Source organism: Heterocephalus glaber, unplaced genomic scaffold (genome assembly GCF_053883595.1).
Source record: "Heterocephalus glaber isolate CG9 unplaced genomic scaffold, H.glaber_assembly_v1.0 deba00001745, whole genome shotgun sequence".
Classification (NCBI taxonomy): Eukaryota; Metazoa; Chordata; class Mammalia; order Rodentia; family Bathyergidae; genus Heterocephalus; species Heterocephalus glaber.
The window spans coordinates 1,299,205-1,317,249 of NW_028258451.1; the positions used below are offsets into that span (position 1 = coordinate 1,299,205).

Sequence of the window (18,045 nt, forward strand, 5' to 3'; positions counted from 1 at the left end):
AAGCCCACGGTGTGTGGGCGGAGCCACAGAGTTCGGCGTTCTTCGGAGAAGGCAGTGTTTGAGGTGGGCGGGGCCACAAGCTCGGTTTCCTTCGGAGATAGTCCAAAGACTGTGCGGTGTAAGCGGGGGCCAAGTTTCGGTTCACTTCGGAAAGAATCGGATGTAAGGGACCTTGGGTAATGATGGGCGGAGCCAACAGCTTCCTGGTTTTCAGGAGGAAGGCGGACCACGGACAACCTGAAGGAGGCGGAGATCGGGGCGGAGCCCGGGGAGGACTCCAGGCTCGGGGGGAGGGGCCAGGATAATGAGCTCACGCAGGTCTCGGGTTGCAGAGCCAGAGCTGCCGCGAAGAGGCGCGCGGCTGGGGTGGGTCCCACTTCCCGCTCCGCTGAGGTCGGCATGGTGCAGGGCGGAGGATGTGGCGCATGGCGCGCTATGTAGGGGCTGGCTCCGCCTGGACTGCGAGTTTGGTGTTAGAGGGCCCAGTTTGAGAGAAGCGAGGACGCGGACCGAGCCCTCACGGGTGGGGTGATGCCGCCCGGCGGAGAGCGGATGGCAGAGGGCGGGGCCTGGGCGGTGGGGTTCCCCGTGGGCCGGGACCACAGGCTGCGGGACGGACGGGAGCCGAGAAGGCCCGAACGCCGGGTCGCTTACAATCGGAAAGGGGGCGGGGTTTGGTGCTAAAGAAGTCTAACTTGGAGCAAGGCCTGACAGCCGAACCGCGAAGGTTCGGTGACGGGAGCGGCTAAAGTTCCCAGAGGCGGGTGTAGGGCGGGGCCTCGGGGGCAAGACTTGCGAGGATGGGTTGGGCCTAGCAGCTCCGCGGGGCGGAATTTAAGGGGCCGGGCGTGGCTTCGGACCTCTGGGCGGGGCCTTTCTCGGCCGCAGGTGGCATCCCAGGCGGGGTTGGGGGTGCTCTCTGGAGGTGTCCTAGGGGCTGTTTGGGTGACCCCTGTGTCCCCGCTCCGCAGGAGGATGCTGGTGGTGGAGGTGGCGAACGGCCGCTCGCTGGTGTGGGGGGCCGAGGCGGTTCAGGCGCTGCGGGAGCGCCTGGGCGTGGGGGGCCGCACGGTGGGCGCCCTGCCCCGCGGGCCCCGGCAGAACTCGCGCCTGGGCCTCCCGTTGCTGCTTTTGCCGGAGGAGGCGCGGCTCCTGGCCGAGATCGGCGCCGTGACCCTGGTCAGCTCCCCTCGCCGGGATCCCAGCCAGCACAGCCTGGTAAGAACCGCGGTATCCTGAAGGGGAGGTCCCGGGGGTCCTGTTTGGAGTGGCTTGGTCGGAGCGTGCGCGGCGTTAGGACTCCCGATTTCCTGAGGGCCTGCAAGCCTGGGCCTCGGGTCTAGCTCACTTTACTTCCCAGGCTCTGGCATCGTTCAGACGCCAGCAAGAGCAGAGCTTCCAGGAGCAAAGCGCGTTGGCGGCCGAGGCCCGTGAGAACCGGCGTCAGGAGCTCCTGGAGAAGATTGCAGAGGGCCAGGCTGCCAAGAAGCAGAAGCTGGAGCAGGATTCCGAGGCCGGCGGGAGCCGAGCCGCGGAAGAGAGCGAGATCGGAGGTGGCCAGGCCTCCGGGGAGCAGGAGGAAGCAGGTGGGCGGGGCTGGGGGGGGAGGAACGGGGCTTTGGGGAGTTTAGGCTCGATCTCCCCGAGGCAGGAAGACCTTGGGTTCAACGCGTTTCCCTCTGCATTCCTCCAGTGCCTTCTTCTCAAGCAGCTTCAGATGGGGCGGCGCCCTTGCCCAGGTCTGCCCTGCTGGTCCAGCTGGCCACCGCCAGGCCTCGGCCTGTTAAGGCCAGGCCCCTGGACTGGCGCGTGCAGTCCAAAGACTGGCCCCACGCCGGCCGGCCCGCCCACGAGCTGCGCTACAGCATCTACAGAGATCTGTGGGAGCGAGGCTTTTTCCTCAGCGCCGCCGGCAAGTTCGGCGGCGACTTCCTGGTGTATCCTGGTGAGTTGGGGTTGGGAGCTGTGGTGGATTTGCTTTTCCTCACCTTACCGATCTGATATGTTCTGTATCCCATCCTTTCCTTTCCTTCGGAAGTACTGGGGATTGAACCCAGGGCCTTGCACATGTTAACCAAGTGTGTATCACCCAGCTACATTCACAGCCCCCCCCTTAACTTTTTTAAAATTTAAAAATTTTAAGTTGCCCAGGCTGGGTTCAGACTTGTGATCCTCCTATCTCAGCCTCATGAGTACATGTGATTACTGATTACATGCCCCACCACACCCCAGTACATTTTATCTTTTTGTCTTTCTCAGCTTCTGAAACCCATAGAAGAGCAGGAAGCTTGTGGGAGTTCCCATGCTCATGTAGGGGCAGCTTAGCAACCTCTATTAATCACTTCCAGTGACCCACAAGATTCACTCCTGAGTATTTAGACCTATACAAAACAAGTAGAATATTTGGTACAGGACTGTAAACAGTACTGAAAAATTGGTAAGCAACCAAGATGACTAATAGTTTAGTAAATGTAGCAGTTAGTAGAGGAACAGTATAGCTCTCAGACTGATATAGATCCTTGTGTGCATAAGAAAAATCTGAGCTAAGAGAGGAAAAGAAGAGGTGCTGGAGTATGTTTGGCTCGGTCGCATGTTTATGTGGTTTTGCAGATGCATCCGCCATTTAAATACCCTTGGAAATAATGGCTCCAGCCAGGTGCAGTGTTATGTGTGTTTGTAGTTCTGACTATTCAGGAAGCTGAGGCAGGGGGATCAATTGAGCCCAGGAGGTTAAGGCCATCCCGGACAACACAGTGAGACCCAATCTCCAGACAAACAAAAAAAGCCACTTTGAGGGAAAACAACAAGTTTCAGTCACTTAATTACTTAACCCTATGTTTTAAGTGGAACCACAGGCTGACCTGTTAGGTTTAATGAGCCATCATTTCTAAAATATTAAATGTCAGTACACCAGATAGGTAGAGAATACTTGTCCCCTAAACATTAGTATTTGAGATCTGAAACTTGCCAGGGATGTAGCTCAGTGGCACCGCCCCTGCCTGCCAAGTGCAAGGTCCTGAGTTCGAACCCCGGTCCAGGAAAAAAAAAATCTGAGGGCCGGGGATTTAGCTCAGTGGTTCTGCAGCCTGCCTCGAAAGCACAAGGACCTGAGTTCGATCCCTGGTACCAAAAAAAAAAATCTGAAATTCTTTCATGTATCTTTTTGTTTGTTTGTTTGTTTGTTTGGGTTTTGGTACCAGGGATCGAACTCGGGTCCTTGCGCTCGCACAGCAGGCAGCAAAACCACTGAGCTAAATCTCCAGTCCATGTATCTTTTTTTCTATGTTTATTTTTTTAAGTTTTTATGAGTGCATGTTTGTAGTACATAATGATTACACTCCTTGTGGGGAATTGATACATGTACTTAATGTATCTCAATTCTTTTTTTCCCTTCTCCATCCCAAATTTGTTTTTTGAAATTATTATTATTATTATTATTATTTTTTTTTTTTTTTTGGTGTCAGGGATCGAACTTGGATCCTTGCACTTGCGCAGCAGGCAGTGAAACCACTGAGCTAAATCCCCGGCCCTTTTGAAATTATTTTTGCCCGCATCAGATTGATTTATTTTATAACTTTATTAGGATAGTTATTAGGATAAATATCCTAAACACAGATTAACAGCCAGACTAACAGGCCAAAAAACATATACTGTAAAACAATTATATTAGATCATGAATCTCTTATCTGTTTCTAAGCTTGTTGCTAAACCTTCTGGAGTTTAAACATTGCTAAGCCTCCAGAAAAACAGTTACAGGCTTAGCTTCCCAAGCATTTTTTGGTACCTTTTCTTTTCAGTAGCCCACATATGTAGTGCAGTACACAGTGAGAGCGTGTGCGTGTGTGTGTGTGTGTGTGTGTGTGTGTGTGTGTGTGTGCTGCAGCTGCTGTGGTGCCAGTCTGGCTCCGGCTGAGCTGAGCACTGGCAACACGACCCACGAGCTGGAAACACAGGCTGTCTGGCTCTTTTTGCAAAAAAACGCGTTGACCTCCTTATTGCTCGATCCTGTTGTAATCTTGTCTTGGCTGTAGGTGAGTGCTCCACTGAGCCACACCTCCAGTTAGTAGTTTTAGCCCGTTGATAACGAACCTTTTAGAGCTTTCAGTGGTACAAACAGCCCACTGTGGCGTGTGTGCCATAGGTTCACCGCCACTGCTGTAGCCCGTCAGGGTCACTTCTCAACCATCCCTGTGAGTTCCTCATGGCGTTGATGGTTGCTGGCTCTTAGCACATGTTCACAACCACAACGTAGTCAGTTACTTACTTCCTTCTTTGGTTTTTGAGACAGGGTCTGGCTATGTAGTTCAGGCTGGCCTTGAACTGACCGGGTAGCTCAGGCTGGCCTCAAAGTTGAAGCAGTCCTCCTGCCTCAGCCTTCCGAGTGCTGCGATGACAGGTGTGTGCCACCATGCATGGCTATTGACTTGATTTTTAAGTAAGATTGTGCTATTCGGGGTGTGATATTTTGCGTCCTTCTTTCTCTCCTCAGTGTACCATTGAGTGTTTTCCATGCCGATGTTCTTTTAAGCTTTAATAGTTGTTAGAAATTCCCTGTGATGAATGTTATCAGTATGTATATCTAAGTTGTACCAATAAAATTAAAAATGCAAAAATAAAAGGCAGAACCCCTGACCTAAATCCCCAGCCTAAAATTAATTTTTAAAAAATGGTTGTGGAGGCCGGGGATTTAGCTCAGTGGTTTTGGCACCTGCTGCATAAGCGCAAGGACCCGAGTTCGATCCCCGGTACCAAAAATGGTCGTGGAATAGGCAAAGAAAACAAAGCTTGTATAAATACTGTACTTGGGGACTGGGGATTTAGCTCAGTGGTTCTGCCACCTGCCTCGCAAGCTCAAGGTCTAGAGTTTGATCCCTGGTACAAAAAAAATACTGTACTTGGTTTTACCCTGTCCATGGTTTGATTGCCTCCATTTGTTAGCAATTATGAGTGATAACAAAATACTGCAGTCAGCCGGGTGTGGTGTGGCATGCCTGTGATCCCAGCACTCAGGAGGCAGAAGCAGGAAGATCACCAGGAATTCAAGGCCAGCCTGAACCATGTAGCCAGATCCTGTCTCAAAAAACAAAAAAACAAACAACAACAGAAAACCTGTACTCATTCATTACAGGTATTTTACAGTGCAACTAGTAAGAAAAAGAATCCCTAGGCAAGGACTACCTTGTGCAGGGGTGTGTGTCTCCGAGTACCTGTAGCAAGTTGGAAACTGAACCCACGTTGGTGTCCCAGTGACCCAGCCCCATCGTGGGACACTGTCCGAGCCTCTCTGTCCCGCAGGTGACCCGCTCCGTTTCCATGCCCACTACATTGCCCAGTGCTGGGCTCCGGAGGACCCCATTCCACTGCAGGACCTGGTCTCTGCCGGCCGCCTGGGAACAAGTGTGAGGAAGACGCTGCTGCTGTGCTCCCCACAGCCTGATGGTAAGGTGGCCTACACCTCCCTGCAGTGGGCCAGCCTGCAGTGAGCTGGGCCTGGGCCCGCAGAGCAGCGCCCTCCTCCCTCCATGGTGAGCTCCGTCCTAGGGCTCCGAACTTGTCCACACAGGCTCTTCCTGTTTGAAGGCACTGACTGGCTGTTTGACACTGTGGGCTTGGGACTGGGTTTGATTTAGCTCTGTTTTCTGCAGGGCTTAGGCCCCAGCGGGTCTCAATAAACTTGTTGAGTGCATGTCAGATTTGTGGTGGGAGTCTTTGTGATAACCCTGGAAGTGCAGGAGAGGTTGGGAGGACTCACCCAGGTCGTCAGCTCAGCATTAGACCTGCTCTCTCTGGCTTGCCAGTTTGCCTCTTCTCAGCGTGCTCAACTTCATCTGAAGAGAGTTTTACAGAATGTGTCAGGTAGCCAGTGTAGTGCTGCACACTTTAATCCTAGCACTCTGAGAGGCTGAGGCAGGAGGATCGAAAGTCTGAGCCCAGCCTGGGGAGCACAGCAGTTTAGTGAGGTCTTGTCTCACAAAATGGAAAAGGGCTGAGAATGTGGCTCAGTGTGAAGGGCCTGGATTCAGTCCTCAGTACTGCAAGGAACAAAACAAAACAAAACGCCCAGTACAAATGTACATTTATAAAGCAAATTATTGTCTTTGTCCTGAGAGATTCCCCGAACAGTACTAATATTCTAATATTTTGTGTCTATCTTAACATGTAGTTTTATTTTGTCTCACAGATTTTGTTAATGTAACACATTTTTATAGAAAAAATTCTGAGGCTGAAAGTCTCTTCCTCTGGTTGTTTAGGTTTTTTCCACCTCGGTTTCTCCTTTCTTTCTCACCCTATTCAGTAAATGACCTCAATAGAATCTCGACTTCCTGCACATTTATTGGCTGACGCGGCCTGCATGGCTCCCAGCCTTTCTCCTCACTGCAGAACCCTCGGAAGCCTCAGCACCTGCACTACTGAAAGATTGTGTCCCCGGCCGGCCGGGGCAGCTTCACCAGACCCTGGATGCAGCTCGGGGAACACTGGCTTTGTGTGCATGGGGCCTGGTTCCATCCGCAGGACCACGGGACCAGATGAAACCATTGGCAAGGGGTCCCCTGGCCCCCCGGCCACCGGGTCCTGTGGGTGCTGCTCCCAAAGTGCCACAGAGCCAGCATTGGGCCTCTGCGCCCGGCTTCACTGCCAGCACTGGCAAAGCTGTGAGGGTCACCTGGCCACTGGGACCGCCTCAGTGGCTTCCTGACCCTTCCTTCCGCCTCTGCCCACACCTTTTCCAGCAGCAGGGCGCTGAGGTTCAGTGAGAAATCAAACTGTGTCGCTGTTCTGAATGCTCAGCAGTTTCGGGCTCCGAGCAGAAGCCAAGCCCTGTGCTGCAGGTTCTTTATTAACCTCTGTCCTTTTCATGCTCAGCAGTCACCACACTCATTCTTTGGCTTTGCCTGGCTACTGGGACAGTGCTGTACCCTGGACAGCCACAGGGACTTGTCCCTCACTTCGGGCTGCTCAGGGAGACCTTCCATGGTGACCTAGAGTTAAAATTTAATGTTCTTCCCACACATCCCCTCGATTGGCCTTACCGCTCATCACTAACATGCTCTACATCTTTTTTTTTTTTTTTTTTGGTACCAGGGATCGAACTCGGGTCCTTGCGCTTGCAAGGCAGGCGGCAGAACCACTGAGCTAAATCCCTGGCCCTTTTTTTGTTTTTTTGAGGGGGATGTTTTTGTGTGTGTGATAAAGTCTCACTATGTAGGCCAAGCTGGCCAAGAATTTGCAATCCTCCTGCCTCAGCCTCCAAGGGATACTGGTGTGCCTGGCTTATCTTATTCTTTTCATTGTTTAGCTAGAGTGTAAGTAAGCTTCGTGGGGACAGGCAAGTCGCTTTTTTTTTTTTTGAGACAGGTTTTCACTGTGTAGTTCAGAATAGGCTTGAGCTCACTATGTAGCCCAGGCTGGCTTCAAACTTGTGGCAATCCTCCTGCCTCAGCCTGTTGAGTGCAGGGATGACAGGTACGCACCACCTGGTCTGGCCAGACATGCTGCTTTTTAAAATAGCTTTGAGATGGACATGATAAAGATCACTAGTTTTTTTTTTTTTTGGTACCAGGGATCGAACTCGGGTCCTTGCGACGAAACCACTGAGCTAAATCCCTGGCCCAAGGATCACTAGTTTTAAGTGCACAATTCACTGATTTTTAGATCCCAGGGTCATGCAATTGTCACTACAGTGTAATTTTAGGTTTCTGTTATGCCCAAAAGCTCCCTCTTGCCTCTGTTTGCAGCCACTCCCATTCCCAGCGCCATCCAGCCTCAGATCTTTCTGGAGCGGCTTCCATGGGTCAGGGATTCACACCTGGGTACTGGCTGCACTGCACAGCATAGCCTCGAGGTACCTCTCCTTTGTGTGGCTGCGGCTTCTGCTGTGGTGGCAGCCGAGTTTCCCTCACCTGTTTCCAGGTGATGGCACTTGGTTCTTCCCACCTCAGGACAGCTGTTTCCGGTTCCTTTGGGTTCCCGGTTTCGAGCAGTATCCCAGTCCAAGAACCATTCCCAGCATGAGGCAAGCCCTCAGTACATTGCTGAATGAATCAGTGGTTTAAACCATAATGTTTTAAGGGCTGGGGATTTAGCTCAGTGCTTCTGCCACCTGCCTCAAAAGCTTAAGGACCCGAGTTTGAGCCCCGGTACCCCCCCCAAAAAACTTACTAAACTATATGTTTTGATCAAGGTTGACTTTTTAAACTTGAAACTTAAAATTCTTTTCCGTACCATCTTCATCTTCGTATTTTAAATCATACCTACATTTATGATCTTTTTTTACTCAAATTGTAGCACACTGTACACACTTCTGCAGCTTGCCCAGACCACTTTTGCTAACAGGTACAGTTGGCAATATGTGGATGGCTCATAGTTAATTTTTCTTTTTGAGGTGAGGCCACACTTCGTTGCCCAGGCTGGTCTGAAACTTCTGGATTCAAGTGATCCTCTTGCCTCAGCCTCCTGAGCAGTGGACTAACGCACATGCTGCCACACCTGGGTCATATTAGTATCTTCATAGTGTGTGGAAGGAAAATGATGGCCACCCCACCCCACCCCTGATCCTGGTGGGGCTGTGGCAGCCACTGCATCCCCAGCCACTGCCTTGACAGGGGAGGAGCTGGGGGGCTGCAGGGGGCTCTGCAGAGAAGGGCCGGGTCCCATGACTGGGCTGGGAGGAAGGCTGAGGTTGGGGCCTGATCACCAGCATTGTAATCCCTGGAGTTAAAATACTTCCTGTGCCATGTGCTGGGCTTTTTTAAAAAATTGTTTATTTATTTTTGGTGTTTGGAGACGGTCTCGTGCCATGTGGTTCAGGCTGGCCCTGAATTCACTACATAACCCACACTGGCCTTGAGCTTGAGGTGATCCTCCTGCCTCAAGCTCCCAAGTGCTGATGATTACAGGCATGCACCACCATGCCCAGCTTTTTTTAAACTTTAAATCATCAATTTCAATGAGGAATTATTGTTACTGCCCTGAATTTAGCACATGCAAAGGGGCTAATTTTGCTTAAGACCAAGAGCTAGTATATCTCAGTTGCTTTTCTCTTGTTTCTGAGACAAATACCCAACACCCAGAGTTAAAGGGGGAAAGGTTTATTTGCCTCACAGTTTGTAGAGGTTTCAGTCCATAATCGGCTCACTCCAAGGCTGGGTGGCACATGGCAGAGGGGCAACAGTTCCTGGAAGTGGAAGACAGCAAAAGCAACAAGGTCTTAACAGCGTCTTTCTGCCCTTTTTATGTTATCCAGACTACTGGGGATTAGGGCCAAACCGATCACTTATCTTTAATCCCAGCATCACACACTAGATTTAGCCACCTCTGAAAAACCCCTGGGTCATCTAGACACAAACCATAAAATGGTGGGGGGTTTTTTTGTTTTTGGGTTTTTTGACTTAACTATTAATATAAAACCACCAGAACCAAAAATTCTCTGATCAGAGCCAGGCACTTGAGAAGTTGAGGCAGGAGGATTGCAAGTTCAAAGCCAGCCTGGGCTACATAGCCAGATCCTGTCTCCAAAAATCTATAGTCATAAAGTGCCTGGAATTTGCAGAGCCCAGAATTTGCCCTGAAGGATATGAGAAGTTGTGGAAGACTTTTTTCCCCTCCCATTTAATTTCCCTCCGTGATGAACTATCAGCATGTTGGAGATAACAAAAGTGAAACACTGGAGACATCAACAAAAAATAAAGCTCTCTTATGTTTCCCTTGTTGTACTCCCCAAATGGGCAAAAGATAAACAAAGGCAAGTCACAGAAAGGCAAATCCAAAGCTAGCTGGCATCCAAGACAACCTGTTGTGTTCTTCATGCACAGACACAAATGTAGGTGTGCCTGGTGGCACTGGGGTGGGTGGGAGCATTGAGGCAGGAGGATGACTATGGGGCCCAGGGCCGCATGGGCTACACAGTAAGACCCTGTCTCAGACAAAAGCCAACCAGCCAAACAAGTGCAAATGTAAATCACCAATTTTCAGATCATATTGATAAAAATTAAAAGGGAATTAAAAGTGGGAGTAGTGGTGCAGGCCTATAATCCCAGCACTCAGGATAAGGCGGGAAGATCGCCATAAGTTTGGGGCCAGGCTAATCTATACTAGCAAGACCCTGTGTCTAAAACAAAACGAAAACTGAAAATATTCCCCCTTGCTTTGAGCACATTTACCTGATCATTTTTGCCACTTTTCTTTTGCTTTTTGAGACAGGGTCTTGCTATGTAGTTCAAATTGTCCTTGAACTTACTATGGAGCCCAGGCTGGCTTTGAACTCTTGGTGATCCTCCTGCCTCAGCCTCCCAAGTGCCAGGATTACAGGCGTGCATCCCCCCACATGGCCCACTTTTGCCACCTTCTGAAGCACTTCTGGGAGTCCTCCTCTGTGTTTTTAGTTGCACTGTTGTGACTGCCTCAATGTCCTGAATTCATTAAAAACATTTCCCTGTCCTAGTTATTTTGGGTTTGGGGAAGAGCCAGAAGTCGCACACTGCCAAATCTGATGAATAGGGTGGCTGCAGACACACTATCAGGTTTGGACAAGCCTGCCTTTTGGTTGATGGCACTTGGCAGGGAAGTGGCACTCGGAGGCAGCAGACCAAGGAAGAGAGCAGCATTCAGAGAACTGAAGGAAAGGCAGGTTTATTCGATAGCCAGGGGCCCAGCAGAAGTCCCCTTCCAGAGTCTGAGCCCCGTTTCTAAGTTTGTTCTCTTATTTATCTGTTCTTCAGCCAGGGCGGGGGAGCAGGCAGAATTTTACAGAAGCAGAATTTAGCACAGGGTAGGGAGGTGGAGGTAATGTTGTTTCTACAGTATCTTTAAGTGACAGAGAGGTAGGCAGCTGTGTCTCAGCAGTTTATCTTCCGGGCACAGTGACCTTCATGGATTTAGCAGAAGAGGCAAGCCTTTGTGCAGCCTTGAGACCATCAGTCTCTGCCAAGCTTTGAGACTGTCAGTCTCTGCTCTGTCTTTTTTGTTGTTTCCATTTCAATATAAACATTTACTGTGTATTGTTTTGGAGACAGGATCTCCCTGTACAATTCAGGCTGGCCTTGAACTTACTATGTAGCCCAGGCTTGCCTCAAACACACGGCAGTCCTGCCTCAGCCTCCTAAGTTCTGGGGTCACAGCCACGCATCACCACACTCAGCTTCCCTAATTTTTGTCCCTGATTCTAACTTCATCTAAAAAAGCTCAGTGTGGTCTTTTAACCAGTCAGCCTGCAGATAGCTTCCCCAGGCCAATAGCCTCAAGCCAGGGCACACCGAAGCCTTTCTTACTCCTCTGCCTGTCTTTGAGTCTCCAAAATGCAAGTGACAGTGGCTGACCCCCTTATTTTGAATGAGTAGCCTGTCCCTGTTTTCATTTGTTTAGCCTTCATTCATTTTTTTTTTTGGTACCAGGGATGGAACTCTGGGACCTTGCACTTTTGAGGCAGGCAGCGGAAACACTGAGCTAAATCCTCAGCCCCTTTCATTCATTTCTACATCATGTAATCTGGAGAAATGTCCCTATCTGTTGGTGCCTTAGTATGTGCCCTGGTAAAATAGGACTAATAACACCATTTGGGGGTGGTGGTGGTTTGAGACAGGGTCTCTATGTAATCCAGGCTGGCCTGGAAATTTCAGAAATCCCCCTGCCTCAGCCTCCTGAGAGCTGGGATTATAGGCATGCACCACCACGCTCAACTCCTACGGGCACTTTGAAGGAAAGTAGTTGACAAGAGTGTGTGAGTCTGTCCAAGAGATAAATGGTACCAGGGCCAGGGATTTAGCTCAGTGGTTCCAGCGCCTGTCTTCTAAGCTCAAGGTCCCCAATCCCCAGTACCAGAAAAAAAAAAAAGAAAAAAAAAAAGAGAGATAAATGGTACCAAAGTGGAGCAGAACGTACAGCAGTAGTATTTAGAACATTTTCCCTGTTCTGGGAACCCAAAAGAAACTTCAGGATAGAAACTGCTGTTTTTGGTAAATTAGGCTTAAATAGCTTTTTAAAATCACTGGGCCCTATTGCTTCTCGGCCTTTTGGCTAAGATCAAGTGTAAATCACTGGGCCTTCACTGACCATCCATCTGAAGAATCACCTTCCCTTCGTCTTCAGCAGTTTACTTTGTTTTTTTTTTTTGGTGTCGGGGATCGAACTCTGGTCCTTGTGCTTGCACAGCTGGCAGCGAGACCACTGAGCTAAATCCCCGGCCCAGGTGGGCCAGTTTACTTTCTTTACAGGATCACACTGTGAATGATTTTCGTTAACTTCCCTTGGTCCCAATTCCCCCCTCTTCACTGGTAAATGCAACTGCTTGTGCTGCTCAAAATTCTGTTGCACGAATGAGGCCCATGTCGAGGGAAGGGCAGCTTCCCCAAAGGATTCCAGGCTGGCAGGTTTCTACCAAGGTCTCTTTTTGTTTATAAAATGCAAGGCAAAGATGGAGCGGAATGAGGATGGACAGGTGAGCCATGTCCCTCGGAGTCTGCACATTCCTCAGATGGACTGGTAGCCCAGAAAAAACAGCAGGCCGGCTTTGGCTAATGCTCAGGTTGCATTGCTCAGTCCTGGAATCACCATCTGGCTAGGGAGGAACTTCCGGCTCAGGAGGCGCCCAGTGTCCCGGGCCTTCGAAGAGCGAGGAGGCGGAGGTCTACAGAGGACGGGCACAACCAGTCCAGCAGGACTGGTGGCAGGACTCCAATCCTAGGACAGTTTCTGATTTGTTAAAAACCACTGCCCATCGGAGCAGAAAGGGGTCCCGACGCCTCTCCTCCTCAGATCCTCTGCGACCCAAACCCTGTCACCAACCCAGCCGGCTGGCAAGGCCGGCCCAGCCCAGCATGCCGCTCTTGCCTATCCTCTCGTCTCGACTGCTCGTCCATCCGTCAACGCCTCTTCTGATTGGTGCAGACGTGCACCTTGCGTAATGACATCACGAAGCGATGGCGCTGGTATAAGAGTGCAACCAAGGCGCGCCCGTGCCTCTTTCTCAGTTTGCTGGACCGATTTGGAGGTGAGCTGTTGGGCACTTTAGGTCTGGGTTTGGGGTTTGATTGCACAGACTTTAGGAGCTTCCACGAATACGCTAAAGTAGGGCAGAGTAGAAGCAAGTGGGACGGGAGTGTGGCGCTGTTGTGACTAAAAATTGAGCTATTGTCGCGAGATGACTGAACGCCACGAGGTCGTGGCTCAGCGGCGGGACTGCGCAGGCGCTGCTTGGGAGGGTCACGTACCAAGTTGCTTCTGCGCAGGGGCAGCCGGACCACAGGAGCCAGCATGCCGGTGGCGAGGAGCTGGGTTTGTCGCAAAACCTACGTAACCCCGCGGAGGCCCTTCGAGAAATCCCGCCTTGACCAAGAACTGAAGCTGATCGGTGAGTGCAGTCCACGGTTGGTTTGGCTGCCGGGGTCGGAGGAAAGTTAGCACGTGGGTGAGGCCGCGCCCGGGGCGTTGAACCTGGGTTGCTGTAGTGTCTCCCCTACCGAGGATTTTTGGTTTAGCAGGCTTTTGTGACTGGCCTTTGAACTAGTCCATTGGTCCGAGTCTCTTCACGCCCTTCCCCCACGTGCAGGCGAGTATGGGCTCCGGAACAAGCGTGAGGTCTGGAGGGTCAAATTTACTCTGGCCAAGATCCGAAAGGCTGCCCGGGAGCTGCTGACGCTGGACGAAAAGGACCCACGGCGGCTCTTCGAAGGTGTGTGTATGATCCTGCTGCAGGCTGCTGGCGTTTTGGGTCTGTGTTCCGGTGATGAAAGTGTTACGAACAAGTGGAACCAGCTTTTGGCTGGATTTGTTCTTGGTCCGGGGGGCGGGGGTTGAACCCAGGCCTCCAGCTTGATGAGCTTGGTGTCCCAGGGGCGTTGGGACAGCCCTGCCTTGATTCAGTGCCAGTCTCTGTCTACCTTAGTGTGTTTCTCTCATTACTGGGGGTGGAACGCCCAGGCCCTTCCTCTACCAAGGAGTAACACTCACACCCTTTAATGTTGTAATGGAGATGAGAAAAAAGTGTGTGAGTTAAAATCCTTGCCTTAGATGCGCAGCTTTGGTTTATCCCCATTTTCCCTTTACTCATGTCTGGAGATGGTAATGTAAGTCACACTTGGATACCTGACTGTGGCTGTGTATTGTGTAGCAACGCAGTTTTTTATTCCTTTGCTGTTAGTGGAAATAGACAGTGGAATTCCTGCGGTGTCTGATGGTTGGCAGGGAGGGGACCCTGTGTGCTTACATTTGTTTGCTGTATTTAATAAGTAGTCAAGAACATTTAAGTGACTTTTAGTAAAGTCCTCAGCGGAGAGATCATGTAGATGTCCTTGAGGGAAGCATTTCAAGCTGTGACAATGAAGGTGAGGTTGCAAATCATGTAGGAGTTAAACTTGATTTAACCACTTATGTAGACTAGCTTCTTCCACTTTTTTTTTTTCTCTCTACTGTAGATTGAACATAGGGTCTTTGCACTGAACTACATCTCTAGGGCTTTTTTACTTTTTATTTTTTTTTTGGTACCAGGGATCGAACTCAGGTCCTTGCGCTTGCTCAGCAGGTGGCAAAACCACTGAGCTAAATCCCTGGCCCCTTTAATTTTTATTTTGACACAAGGTCTGGCTGAATTGTCCAGGCTAAGCTGGAACTTTTGATCCTCCGGCTTCAGCCTCCCACAGTGCTGGGATTATACCTGAGAAGCACCATATTTACAAGGGTCCAGGACTTTGAGTCCTATATCAGTTAGCCCTTAGTTCCCTTGTCCCACCACCACTTGGACCCAGGGAATCTGAAGCCACAACCCTGACTGGGTGCTCCATCCCCTCTTCCCAGGTAACGCCCTCCTGCGGAGACTTGTCCGAATTGGGGTGCTGGACGAAGGCAAGATGAAGCTGGATTACATCCTGGGCCTGAAGATCGAGGACTTCCTGGAGAGGCGCTTGCAGACCCAGGTGTTCAAGCTGGGCCTGGCCAAGTCCATCCACCACGCCCGTGTGCTTATCCGCCAGCGCCACATCAGGTACCATGCAGCAGGGTCCCAGACTACACCCCCTCTCCAGGGGTGGTGGCCTTCACTGAACCTGCTGTCCCTGTCTCCTGTGCAGCCCTCGGAGCTGACGAGGGTGTGAGCTCACCTTGAGGGACAGGTGCACCCCGCAGACAGCTTGTGGGGGAGCCTGGGGCAGCCTTGGCCCCCTGTAGCCCAGCGCAAGTGTCACTGCGGCTCAAGCCGTACACCTTGCGAAGGCCTCTGCCAAGCGTGCGGGCAGCTGGACAGGTAACAGCTCTTGATGCCTCTGGAGGGTGAGGGCTGGGCCTGCACTGGCCAGGTGGGCTCAGCTGTCTGCTCTGCTCCGTGACGCCCAGTCCAGACCTTCATTGTTGTCTTGCACTCGTCATTGTGAACGTGGTGAATTTACTGTCTTGAGGTCTGAGGCTGAAAGGTCAGGACTGCAGGGCCCAGCTGGCACAGGCCTGTGATCCCAACACTCTGGGAGGCTCAGGCAGGCTGGATCTCAAGTTTGAGCCCAGCCTGGACACTAGTCACGTAGCAAGACCCTATCAAACAATTTAGAAAGCAGGGGCGTGGCCTCCCAGCCTCCCTCCCCTGCTCTCCTCCTTCAGGGTCCGCAAGCAGGTGGTGAACATCCCGTCCTTCATTGTGCGCCTGGACTCCCAGAAGCACATTGACTTCTCCCTGCGATCCCCATATGGGGGAGGCCGCCCAGGCCGTGTGAAGAGGAAGAACGCCAAGAAGGGCCAGGGTGGGGCTGGAGCCGGAGATGACGAGGAGGAGGATTAAGCCCACCCTTCCTCCTGGGCTGAAGGACTGTTTAGTTTTTCAGCCACAGAATAAACCAGAACGAACAGTGTGCAATTTGTGTTCCATTCAGTGTCGTCCTTGCCCCCAGCACACAGCTGTGAGCAGTGGAAAGAAGCCGGGCCCGACCTGGGCTCTGCCTCCAGGTGCGGCCAGGTGGGCAGGAGAGGCCTGGCTGGCCCGGCTGGCTTGGGCTGTGAGCAGCGCCCAGAGGGTGTCGCTGTCTCGGGTGGGCTGCAGCCCAGTGGCCTGCAGGGACCGCACAGCCGGCTGTTTGCACCTGGGGTGGAAGGGCCTTTTCCGGGCAGGGAAAGTGGTGAGTGCAGGTCCAGGTCTTCCCCGCTATGACCGGGCCAGGAGCCAGGGTGGGTCCCAGGCCTGCGGTGTGGGGCTGGGCTATCATTGGCCCTGGAGCACAGGCTGTGGCAGGGTCTGCTGTGGGGTGGTGATTTGGTTGCTCCCCACTTTGTGTCTTAAGTGGCTTGGATGAGTGTGAAAGGTGTGTGTGCCCTCTGGGGAGGGGCGTCTGAGGAGCCTTGCATTTGGACTTGTCCTTAACCTCAGGAGGGGCAGCTTCCCTCTTCTCTGCTTTTTTGAGAAGCTATGGCAGGGAGGGAAGGAAAGGGAAAAGAGAAACACTTGAAGTTGAGCAACTCCCTCAGCAGCTGCAGCCACTTTGCATCTTGTTCCTTACCTGCCCTAGGAGTTCTGGCTCTGAGGTCAGATAAATTCCCAGCTTCTAATTCAGGGCAGGCTCTGGGTCCCCTGGCAGATGGCTGTGAAGCCTGCACAGTCTCCCATGGGTTGCAGCTTACTGTGGCCACATGGGAAGCCGTCCCATCCCCAAGGTGGCCAGCTGAGTCACCTTGGCAGGCGCTTTGAGATGGCTGTGCTTTTGGCAGTGTTGCTGGAAGCAGTCACCTTGCAGACGTCCCAGAGCTCTTGGGCCATTCACATCTCTGACCTGCCAGGGGTCGTTCCTCTGCCTGTGGACACACTTGAGGTTCCTGGAGTCCCTGCGTGTGGAGCAGTGGGGTTGGGGTGGTGTCCTTTCCAGAGCAGAGTACTCAGCGGAGCCGGGCTCACCTGGGCCGGCTGACACAAAGGGGAAGAGTTCCCAGAGGTCTCTTGTCCATGGTCCAAAGATGCAGAAGCCCAGGAACAGTGGGTGGGAAGGTTGAGGGCTTGGGGAGGTCAGGGGTCAGGACTCACAGGAAGTGGGCACTGGGCTGTCACGGCCCGTGTCTGTGGGACCCCTACTAACACAGGAAAAAACAAGATCAAAACAAGTACAAAGACTATTAATTACAAACCTCCACAAAGAGAAGGCCAAGGGTAGGTGGTTTCCCCGGTGAGTTCTGCCAAACATTGAAGAGAACCAGTTGGACACCAACCCTCATACTGTCCCCAAAAGTAGAAGAGGGGTACTTCCAGCATCCCATGAGGTGAACATTACTGAGATGCCACACCAGGTAAAGACACTATAAGAAAAGAATGCTGGATGTGGTAGCGCACATCTGTAATGCTGGCTGCTGAGGAAGCTGAGGCAGGAGGATTGCAGGTCAAGCCTAATCCAAATTAGTGACTTAGCAAGGTCTGTCTCATAATAAGAAAGGGCTGACCATGTGTGAAGGTCCTGGGTTCAATCCCCAGTATTGTAAAACAAACATTAAAACAAAAACAAAAATCAACAATAGCTCTTGTGAGCATAGATGCAAAAGTTCTCAACTGATCCTGTTTTCTCATCAAATCTAGCAGCATATTGAGAGGGTTAGGGCCATGGCCCAGTGGGATTTAGCACATGAATGTAAGATTGCTTTGACATGCCTACATCAGTGCGAAAGCAGTTCTAAGAAAATTCATCGCAGTCAATTCGAAATCAGGAAACCAGAACAAGCTGACAACCGTATGAGAAATCTTAAGATACTCAAGAAACATATCAGCCCCAAACCAAAAATTAAGTGGGAGAATTATAAAGTATAAAAGCAGAAATGAATGAAATTGAGGCTTAAAGAAAAATTCAAATTGCAGAGCTGGTTCTTTGAAAGAATAAATAAAATAGATAAACCCCTAGCCAGACTTAACAAGAGAAGACTTACATGAGTCAGTTAGAAATGAAAAAGGGGTTGGGTGTGGTGGTGCACGCCTGTAATGTCAGCACTTGGGAGGCTGAGGTAAAGGGATTGCTATGAGTTCAAGCCCGACCTGAACCCCATAGCAAGACCCTATCAAAAAAAAAAAAAAAAAATGAAAAAAGGTGAAATCATACC

At 51.2% G+C, this 18,045-nt stretch overlaps 2 protein-coding genes across 7 annotated transcripts; both read left to right on the forward strand.

The window, feature by feature from the left end:
* The first annotated feature begins 45 nt into the window (after positions 1 to 45).
* Positions 46 to 11,861, forward strand: Tsen34 (tRNA splicing endonuclease subunit 34). 6 transcript variants are annotated; one of them, XM_087201043.1, is made up of 6 exons: positions 46 to 63; positions 972 to 1,218; positions 1,361 to 1,586; positions 1,694 to 1,945; positions 5,296 to 5,439; positions 6,296 to 11,861. In XM_087201043.1, the coding sequence occupies exons 2-6, from the start codon at positions 976 to 978 to the stop codon at positions 6,340 to 6,342; spliced, it is 912 nt and encodes a 303-aa protein (XP_087057169.1). In that variant the 5' UTR covers positions 46 to 63; positions 972 to 975; the 3' UTR covers positions 6,343 to 11,861. The 6 variants fall into 6 exon arrangements, with proteins under 6 accessions (XP_087057169.1, XP_087057167.1, XP_004866770.1 ...); XM_087201041.1 differs by lacking the exon at positions 46 to 63 and adding an exon at positions 209 to 366; XM_021246153.2 differs by lacking the exon at positions 46 to 63 and adding an exon at positions 278 to 523.
* A 236-nt stretch (positions 11,862 to 12,097) lies between these two features.
* Rps9 (ribosomal protein S9) lies at positions 12,098 to 15,827 on the forward strand. Its single transcript, XM_004866709.3, has 5 exons — positions 12,098 to 12,985; positions 13,224 to 13,345; positions 13,544 to 13,666; positions 14,788 to 14,974; positions 15,580 to 15,827. The coding sequence occupies exons 2-5, from the start codon at positions 13,249 to 13,251 to the stop codon at positions 15,755 to 15,757; spliced, it is 585 nt and encodes a 194-aa protein (XP_004866766.1). The 5' UTR covers positions 12,098 to 12,985; positions 13,224 to 13,248; the 3' UTR covers positions 15,758 to 15,827.
* The last annotated feature ends 2,218 nt before the right edge of the window (positions 15,828 to 18,045 follow it).

What these genes read in the sequence shown, in the direction of transcription:
- Tsen34 (XM_087201041.1), top strand. Translation starts at nt 305, where the DNA reads ATGAGCTCACGCAGGTCTCGGGTTGCAGAGCCAGAGCTGCCGCGAAGA. An exon ending in CGACTTCCTGGTGTATCCTG is followed by an intron (nt 1,946 to 5,295) that starts GTGAGTTGGGGT and finishes TCTGTCCCGCAG; the next exon opens with GTGACCCGCTCCGTTTCCAT. An exon ending in GTGCTCCCCACAGCCTGATG is followed by an intron (nt 5,440 to 6,295) that starts GTAAGGTGGCCT and finishes CACCCTATTCAG; the next exon opens with TAAATGACCTCAATAGAATC.
- Rps9 (XM_004866709.3), top strand. Translation starts at nt 13,249, where the DNA reads ATGCCGGTGGCGAGGAGCTGGGTTTGTCGCAAAACCTACGTAACCCCG. An exon ending in CCAAGAACTGAAGCTGATCG is followed by an intron (nt 13,346 to 13,543) that starts GTGAGTGCAGTC and finishes CCCCACGTGCAG; the next exon opens with GCGAGTATGGGCTCCGGAAC. An exon ending in CCCACGGCGGCTCTTCGAAG is followed by an intron (nt 13,667 to 14,787) that starts GTGTGTGTATGA and finishes CCCTCTTCCCAG; the next exon opens with GTAACGCCCTCCTGCGGAGA.